The 10,167-nt window shown below is 34.1% G+C and overlaps 1 protein-coding gene across 5 annotated transcripts in view; it reads left to right on the top strand.

Moving 5' to 3' along the window:
- LOC110021763 overlaps positions 1–10,167 on the top strand; it is a 93,000-nt gene that overhangs the window by 59,627 nt on the left and 23,206 nt on the right. For 3 of the 5 annotated variants that reach the window (XM_020720380.1, XM_020720382.1, XM_020720384.1), the window contains 3 exons: positions 7,865–8,151; positions 8,234–8,334; positions 8,425–8,554. In XM_020720380.1, coding sequence (XP_020576039.1) covers positions 7,865–8,151; positions 8,234–8,334; positions 8,425–8,554 — 518 coding nt within the window. The remainder of the gene's footprint in view (positions 1–7,864; positions 8,152–8,233; positions 8,335–8,424; positions 8,555–10,167) is intronic. The other 2 variants (XM_020720383.1, XM_020720381.1) reach the window with 2 other exon arrangements.

Here is a 10,167-nt window from a genome sequence, read left to right on the forward strand (position 1 = left end):
TAAAATTTATTTTTATATTTGCACAAATTAAAGACGATCATAAATAATGGGTATACATATTTGCTAGAGATAAAATACTTCATTTGAATGTTAAACATGTTATGTATCACTTACTTTCTGTTTCTTATTCCTTTCCTTTTTTTTCTTGTTCATACTTAAAAATATTTTGTGATTCCCTGTAGGCCTTGGCACATTCAAAACATTGGGCCATTATCTTGCCTGTCAACTGATCATTTATCAGTTGCCCTCAATTTAAGGCTGAACCCTTCATACCAACTTTTTTTAGGGTCGACAACCCACTTTTTGCTCTTATTTAGGCTTAACTCAGTCCGTTTTTTCGCTTCCCTTGCATGTCATCATCATTATCTGTCGGTCTACCTCACATGACATGATTTTTTCATAAACTTCTTTTATTTATAGCATCATTATCATAGGCATTTTTAAAATATTTAACGTTACATTTAAAGATCTGTATCTAGATAATTAATCATGCATCATATTTTGAAATATTTATAATAATAAAGTATCATAAAATTTCTTAAAATCATTTAATGCAATGGGGCTACGTAAAAATGTAGTAATATTTCTTAAAATATTTAGTAACAAAGACATGCATAATATGAAGTTCTTTAAACAGTAAAGCTATCAATTATTTGGTTCCTGTATTAGGGATTATCTCAGCAAATCTTATTATTTTTCTTGGGATAAGTTTCTTTATTTCTACTTCCCCAGAGATCTTACTTTTCATGTGCAACCTAGTAAAAACATTAACGTCCTCAGCTTTTATAAATTCCTAAGTTATTAAATAGCAGTTTTACGATTCAAAATTGGATTTATTACCCTTAGCTTTTGCCGTTTTTATTTTTTTTCCTTCTCATTCTTTTTCTCCTGCTGCACTTTTTCCCTTTTCCCTTTTTTTCTCTATTTTCTCTTTAAACTTCTCTCTTCCTTCTCCTTATTTTCTTCTCTTCATCTTGGTTTTTTTTCTTCACTTCTCTGCTGAAGCTTACTCCACTTGGTTTTGTTCCAGGGAACATACGTGACGTATATATAAAGTGGTAGAAGTGAATTGGTTATTAAAGATAAGAATGAGTTAAGATTAGGGTGTAAATGTAAGTCAATCAGATGCGCACGCACAGACACATGAATTTCCATTATAACTTTCCTTTTGTAATCAAACATATCAAATCTCGTAACAATTGGGGAATAAACAACTTTGCTGGAGCAAATTTAGTATAGAACTTGAAGAAACTGGTTTTAGTAGGAAAATAATTAATTAATGCAAATATACTAAAATTTTGTTGCATTTTTTTTTCTGGAAATGATCAAAATAAAATATCAAATTTATAGAAATATTTTTTTCTCCTTGGTTATGAGTTGATTTCTAGCTAGTATAAGCATATCTCGCCTTGTACACTTGCATGTTGCAATCACCTAAAATCAAAATGACCACGTAGCTCTATGCTACCCATTAAACATATCTCTTTTTGGCAAACAGATGCAAACTGTAGAAAGGTGGAGGAAATTGTATTCTATTATTTTTTAGTATTCAAAATACAATTATACTCATTATATGAGAAATGAATGGCTAACTTAATTATGCTTATTACAACTTACCAAAGAAAAATTAACTAATGGAAATACTTTTAACATATTAAGGAAAAGAATAAAAGAGAATAAACCTAAATTAGGAAACCCACTTTGGTATTAGAATCAATGAAGTTGCCTGGAGGTAGAGATTTGGTGAAGACATTAACGACTTGAAGATGAGTTGGAATGCGATTAAGTGAATAACACCTTCATTGACATTCTCAAAGATAAAATATCTATCATTCTCAATATGTTTGGCTTGCCGTAACACACATGATTCTTTACAATACTAATGACAGCTTGAGTGTCATAGAACATCTTTCTGAGAGTGATTGTGGAGTATCCTATCTCATTTAGAAACATCTTGGATTCACATTTCTTCACATATTTCTAAAGCAAGTGTCAATACTCAGATTCTACACTACTTCTAGAGGCCACTGCTTGCTTCTTGCTCCTCATGTGATAATATTTTCTCATAAATAGGAACAATACCCAAAAATAGATATGTTTGTGAGTGCTCTTGCTCAACTATCATAAGTGTAAACTTCTACCTTCATTTTGTCTGATTTCTTAAAAAAAAAACCCTTTGTCAGGGGCCTTGTTAAGAAACTTCAATATTCTGGAAACCTTCTCCGGTTCTTCTTAATTTGGATTGTTCATTTGTTGACTCAAAATGCCGACTTAGTAAGCGATAGCGAGTCTAGTGTGTGATAGGTAAATAAACTTACTCATCAATCTTTGGTATCTACTTTTCTTTTCACGGGTATCTATTCTCCCTCTAAATGTAATTTATTTGTTGAAATTCATAGGAGTTTCAGCAGGTTTGCACCTTAGCATTTCTAGAACTTTTAGTATGCCTAGGATGTATTTTTCTTGGTTATCACAATTTCCATCATAGACCTAGCCACTTTCTCGCTTAGAAAAATCTCATCGCTCCTAGATTTTAAATTTCAAATTCAGTGGCAAGAATTTTATTTTATCTACTCAATCTCTTTTTCATCATCATCTATCAGGATCATATTATCTATATAGACAATGAGTATAGCTTTTTTTTCTCCCTTGTATGATTTCTGAACAGTGTTTGATTAGTCTGGTATTGGATGTACCCATTAGATTTCATAGTCTTGACAAACTTATGAAACCAAGTCTATGGAGATTGTTTGAGGCCATAAGTCACTTTCTTAGTTTAAAAACTAGATGTTTATTTGAGTCATTTTGCAATCTTGTTGGGATCTCCACATATACTTTTTCCTTAAGGCCTCTATTCAAAAATGCATTCTTGATATAAAGTTGATGCACTTCCCACTCTTTGTTCACTATTAAGGAAATCAGAACTCTTATGGTGTTTAATTGGCTACTAGTGCAAAGGTCTCTTAAAAGTCTATTCCATAGGGCTATGTGAAACCTTTGGCCACCAACTTTGCGTTGTACCTCAGAATGCTCCTATTTGTTTTGTACTTGACATTGAACATCCATTTGCACTCAAGAACTTATTCATTTGGAGTAAGTTTTGTAAAGGTCCATGTGCCATTTAAATCAAGTGTTTGAATCTTCTCTTCAACTGTCTTTTTTCATTCTGGACTTTCAAGTGTTTCATGAATAGACTTGGGTATCTGCACGCTATCATGATTGGTTGCAAAAATTTTTGAAGGTAGTGATAACCTCTCATAGGTAGTATACTCATGGATGGGATAATTTATACAACTTTTCCCGTCTTCTCCACCGTATTCCATCTCCCTTGGAAATTCAGAGATGTGTGAATTCAGGTTTGGTTGTGAACAACCTGTGATTTCTTATTATCTTTATCCTGCTTAGTGGATTTCTTTGTCCTAGTATACACACAGTTTCTTGGGAATTCTATTATTGTCAATCTTAAGTTGGATGTTCTCAAGTTGTGAAACTTGCGAAACAATGGTCAGGCATAAGTAGAATATGTTGTGATGACTCTAGATTAGTATGAGTATCTAGAATACTGTCACAATTCTAATATTCACCCAACCTCTCCCTTGAATATTGTAGTTGGGGTAGTATGGTTGGTTTTCAAAGCATGTCACATTCATGGAGTTAGAATAATACTTGTGCTTCTTTTTGTTAGAAGCATACATGAGGAAGATGCATTAGATAGATTTTATGTCAAGCTTTGTCTGGTTTGGTTGGTGAATGTGAATAAAAGAGACAATTAAATATTTTTAGTGGAATGTTGGATGAGAAGACTCCGACGAGGGTATTTTTCCATCATAATATCAAGAGGGGCATTGAATCGAAGGACTCTGCTTGGCATTGTATTAATGAAATGCTTGTGATCTTGATCTCCCCCAAAAATTTTTTTTGGAAACTATGAGAAAATATTATCGACCTAGATAATTCAAGGAGATGTCAATTCTTTCCTCAGGTATCCCATTTTATTGCGAGTCCTAACATAGAAACTCATATGGATGATATTATTTTTTGCATTGTAGGTGCCAAGGATATAGTTGATGTACTCTCTCACATTATCAGTTTTGAGATTATAAATTTTGCATTGGAATTGAGAGTTAAGCGTGTTATTAAAGGATTGAAAGATTTGTACAGTTTCAGATTTCTCCTTCTTGAGAAATATCCAACTGGTTCTAGTGTAATCATAAAAAAAGGAGACAAACAATCTGACTCCATTGATGGGCTTCAATTTGAAGGTCCCCAAATGTCAATATGAAGGATCGAGAAAAGATGTGTTGGTTTGTATTATGATAGAGGATAAACATGACAAGTTTATTTAGTCTATTGGTAGGTTTTACATTGGTAAAACTTTGGTTTTTTATTAATAAAGAGATGAGGGTATAATTTTGTAACATGATGAAAGTTAGGATGACTTAAATGACTATGCCATAATGGAACTCGACACTCAATAGACTTAAACACAACAGACTCATGAACGCACGAGTAGTATAGTGGAGAAAGCCCCAGTGTTAAAAGAATGACTATCCTTAGCAAGTATAGACATTGTTGAAATTCAACACTGTCAATCACCTTCCCCGAACAACCACTAAATTCACAAGAGTTAGAATGAAATTTATTAACACAGTTCAAGTCATGACTAAGTTTGCTAATAGAAGGTAAGTTGCAATCTAATTGGGGAACATATAAAACGGAAGAAAATTGCATATCTTTAGAGATTTTCACTTCTCTTCTCCGAAATATCCTAGAGTGAGGTCCATCCATCTGCAAGTTTAACAAATTTTAAAGTGGTAAACTATTGGTCGGTGGTGAAAGCATATATGTTTCCAGTCATGTGATTCAAAACACCTGAGTTTATTATCCAAGGTTAAAATCTTCCATTGTTAGCGAAATCGGAGGAGGATATTATATCTTGTTATATCATCAAGCTATTAGGCTGCGCAGTTATGCTAGATATAAGTTTTTTCAACACCTCCAACTATTTCTTAATGAAGGGAGTAGAGTCAGCCAACCCTTCAGAAGAAGAACGACAGAAGCCTTGTTGTCATGGTTTTTCCTTTTTCAGGTTTCCAACATGCAAACTTTTTATGCAGTTTCCAACACTTGTCCTTTGCGTGATCATGTTTCTTGCAATGTTCACACAAGGGACGATTTTTCTTTGGCTTTGACTGATGGGAGGAGTTGTGTGTGTGCGACGGAGCTTTCAGTGTTAGATGAATCCACACTTCCTACCATTATGAGTTTCTTCCTTCTTTCTTCTCTTCTCACTTCAGTAAAGGCTTCCCTAGTGGTAGGCAAAGGCTTCATCCCCTTGATTATTCCCATGACCCCATCTAAGTTTTTATTTAAACCCAATAAGAACTTGATTTTCAACTTCTTCTCCACTATTATTTTGTACGTCATAGCAACTTGAGGCACTTTTATATATAAATATACATATCTAAATATAGCCATTACTTTGTAAGGTATTGAGTCACACTCAACCCTTCATGTCAGAGCTCATGCAGTTGTCTCAATCTCAAATAATATTGCAATATTTTCATTACTGGAATAAGTCTCATGAGTTGCTTCCCAAATCCCCCATGCTATCTTATAAGACAAGAAATTTCTTCAACCTCTGTGGTCATTAAATTGATCAACCAAGATATGACCATATGATTCTGGATCTTCCATGAGCGATGATTAGGAGTTGTGAACTCAGAGACTATGCCTTTTCAAATGAGATGTTCTTTATTTTTTTCACAAATGTACATAAACGCGAGTTGAAACCATCAGAAGAAGTTATGACCATTGAGTTCATGAGCTGTGATAAAGCGAGAGATTTATGAGGCTGTTTGAACATAATTTTTGGTTTTTGATTCATAACTAACCTCCAGAGTAGAGCTAGACATCTTGATGTTGTACTTTGTCATAAGCCCTATGCATGTTTTTAGTTAGAAAGAATTCATGGCTTATTGTGCTACTTGCTTGAATGTGAACAACTGAAAGTCTGGCAGGCTTTTTACAACTTCTCTTTATGCTCGGGAAGGTCCAGTTGGGTCACCGGAGGGAGGTTCTAGTGGGCTGACTAGCGGTATGATCCAACAGCTGCAGGGGATCTGATACAACCAAAGATCCTTGCTATAGAAAATCTTGTCCAACAGGAGATCTGTTTGGGACAGGCGGCTGTAGGAGATTTGATCCAACGGGAGACGACTGTTGTAGGTGCTCTGAAGTTCCAAGGGAAGTTATGCTTGGGACAGAGTTCCTGTAGGGGGAAGCCTACAGGAAAAGGAAGGGAAACTCGTAGGAAACAAGAAACGGATAATAGAGAATAAAACTAGATTAGGAAACTCGGAATTCCACATAAACACCAAATTGCATCATTGTGGAACACTCGTTTCCCGTTCAATCCAAATTAACATAATTCACTCTCATTGTAGTTCTCATTTAACAAAATCCACTCTCATTGTAGTTCTCATTTATACACTTGCTCCATCTTGAGAGCTCAAATAATGTAGCCGCTTTGGCACTCACAGTTTTTGTCATGATTTCTACATGTCGTAGTATTCACTTTGGGACTATTTTGTGATCATTTGCTTTCATCTCTCTCGCATGTGATTGCCTTTCTAACTTTATTGTTTCTTTTGATTAGCATATCCTGTGAAGGATCTAGCACATCTCCATCTTACATCTAGTGAGTAGGTTTCATCTCATGCAATTGTTTCTCACCTTCTGTGAACTAGGCACAGCGTCTGTAGTCCCTTTTATCCCTTATTATATTAAGTCATTTTATTGTAATATCTTCGATTATGGTGATCTTAACACTCTTGCATACTGTTCCAATTATTCATGATTATTATATTCTCTATTGCAATTCTTTTGATGGACATCATTTTAGCAAGAGTTAGCTAATAATAAAGATGACCCATAGTTCTTATTCAGTATATTCTTTTTATGAGATTCCTTTGATTTGCTTTGATAAAGTAGTTGATGGATTACCCCAAGGAGTGTAAACAAGTTAAGCTGAGTATGTGTTTGATATTACCACTATCCACCATTCTGTATGATTATAATTAGCTTCAAGCACACCCATGAGAGATTTTGTGTTGATGTTACCACTATCCACAATGTGGAGATATTACCGTGTCTATGAAGTTCGAGTTGCCCAACTTTGAAGTAACCATGTTTATGACTGTGCTTTATTGTTTTTCCGGCCTTCTTTTCATTAGCTGATTCATTGATGACTAAAGATGAACTGCGAAAACTAGGAACTAATCTTATGGATTATTGTAGGGCTGTTGATCGCCAGGGAAGCATTTTTGACATTTCAATAGAGTTGATGCAATACCTTCCCTTTTGGCTGATTCTTTAGCCAAATCATCTAACAGAAGTCTACTTTCTTATAGATCTTTGGCAATGAGTCAAAGCTTTAATTAAATTGAACTGAACCAATTTTTATGGTCTTTAGGCACATATTGAATTTTGCCCAATTTTTTTTAACTTTTAAGTTTTATTTATTTAGGCTGCCTTACCTTTTTTTGCTAAATTATGTTTGAAGTTGAATATTTTGATAGGATTAGATTTAGTTTCAATTAAGATTTAACTTGGTTTTCAATATAGGCTTTATGTTGGTGTTTTATAAATAGGGATTTATGGCTTGTGTTTGGATTTTTGATAATTGACCACTGTCTAATAGATTAATGATAATATTCTCGGGGTTTATTTGAGTCTTCTTTTTTATCGTAGTTATGCACATGGATTGCTCTGTGCTGTGTATTTGGAGTTTCTCGCTTTCAATAATTGAGTGTTCTTTCTTGATCCAAATCTTATTTGATTCTCTCTTATTTTATCTTTCCAGGCTAACGAAGGAGCAAACAAATCAACAAAGTAAGGATGTTCAAGAGTTGAAATCTTGTATGTCTATTATTGCAGAAAATGGACTTGAGGCTGATTCAATAAAAATGGATTCAAAATTATTCTGTATAGACAATGCTGCAGAGAATAGCTCACATTTTGATATTGCAAATAAAACACTTTTTCTATTTGAGGAAGTGGATGTTGTTTTTGATGAAGATCATGGCTTTATTTCTACTATATTTAAACTTGCAGAAACAACGAAAAGGCCCATTATTCTAACAAGCAATTGTAAGTGCTTATCAACCTCTATGTAATTATACCACTTTTGATTGAAGTCTCTTTAAGGTTAATAAATTTCTGCACATTGTAGCCAAGCGACCTGTATTACCGCATAAATCAAATCGACTGGTCTTAGACTTTAAAGTTCCATCATCCAGTGAACTACTTTACCATGCATCCATGGTATATGAGGTTTCAATTATATTATGCATACGGCATGTACTTAGAAAAAATACTATCCTCATCGGGGTCAACAAGCTGATTTTCTTTTTATTTCTTTAGGTTTGTGCCTTAGAGAAGGTTCATGTGTCCTGCGGCCTTCTTGAGCACATAATCAAGGCTTGTGTGGGTGATATTAGAAGAATACTCTTGCTTCTGCAGTTTTGGTGCCAGGGATTTCAAGGCATAACTGGTTGGTAACTCATGTACATCTTAACATCTTTTTCTTTAGATTTTTCCTTTCATGTTATTTTTTTAATTTAGAATTTTCATTTTATTTGATGCTGGCACTTCATTGAAAATTGCAATTCCCCACTTCTTTGTAGCTTCGCTTTCTTTGTGAGAGTCCATACCTGCTTTGCATCTGAATACCTCATGCATTTGTCCCACTGAATTTGTGTGAGTTCTGGCCTTTTGAAAAAAAAAACGAGATTCCATGATGAATGCTGCTACATTGTTGTGGATGTTTGCTTAAGGCTGTGTTTGGAATTATGAAAAATATATTTGTGATCATACCGCTTCTGATTGAGTTATGGCCTTTTTCAAAAGTCTAATAGGCTGCCCTTAATGGTATGGGTTAATCCCAATCGACTCATGGCTGATCAAGAAGCCCATTTGTCACTTAGTGAAATTTGTCTACCATCAAATGATGTCTAGCAACTCAATTTAAAAGAAAAAAAATGTTATGGTTATGATTTGAACCTATCTAATTGCTAACTAAATATTTTACTTATATTATGCTTCGAATTTATAAAATTCTGTTAATTTTCAGTTGACTTGATGCATATTTTTAGTTAAGACATTAGAAATTTGAATTTTGAGGTCAAATTAATGATATTTGTGCTCAACACTATTGCTTAAAATTTTACTTATGCAAGCTTGAGGTTATTTTGATTTGACATAACAGTCATGTGAATCACTATTTTTTAGGATAAATGCATTATATTTTGAAGGCCGACAAGAGCATTAGCGGATAGCTTTCAAATCAATATAAATCCAAGATATGAATGTTTAATGGCATTATGACACTTTTAAAATTTATTTTGAAACTCTTCCCAAATCAAACCCAAATGCAAAGCACGTGCAATTATGATCAATCAAATCACACACAAACATTAAAAAGATGTACAATATTGTGGAATACTAGATAAATTTAAATATGGAAATTGCTATAGCTTGCTTGCACAAAGTAAATAGATCAATACTTCACCTTGAGTATGGAATACCAAGGATGCAAAAGAAATACACAAAAGCGACAATCCAGATGAAGATAATGATGATATAAAGAGATACATGTGAAGAGTGAATAGTTTGAGTGCAGTATTTAGATTGATCCATTCACAAGGGCATATGAGCATTTAAGAAATTAGTCACAATAAGAACATTAAATTATATAAAATAATTAATTAAACGTGCAGAAATGAAAGCGCTAAATTTTGGAGTAATTGGAAACAACTATATGTATGTTCAACATCCAACTTGTACATCCAGGCTTAAAGATAACCTATTTTTGGGATTTCACGAACTCCCCTCTTTCGCTCTTTGAGTCGGTAATGAAATATTTACATTCTCTTCCTTGATACAATAAGAGCACCTAGTTCCTTTTATGGCAAGAGCACTGTTGACCTCAATTTTCGTGAGGTCTAGTATTTCTCGTAGGAATTAGGATCTAGCCTTAGGGGTCTTCCTGCGACTATCTTAGCACCTTAGAAGTGGTGCCCGCCTCGTTTTAGTTCGACCTATTTCCGTCCTCTTTTGGAGTTTCGCGTGTGCGGTATCGACTTCTAACACTTAGAAGGATGAAAC

This window comes from Phalaenopsis equestris, unplaced genomic scaffold, assembly GCF_001263595.1.
Source record: "Phalaenopsis equestris unplaced genomic scaffold, ASM126359v1 Scaffold000143, whole genome shotgun sequence".
In the NCBI taxonomy this organism is placed as follows: Eukaryota; Viridiplantae; Streptophyta; class Magnoliopsida; order Asparagales; family Orchidaceae; genus Phalaenopsis; species Phalaenopsis equestris.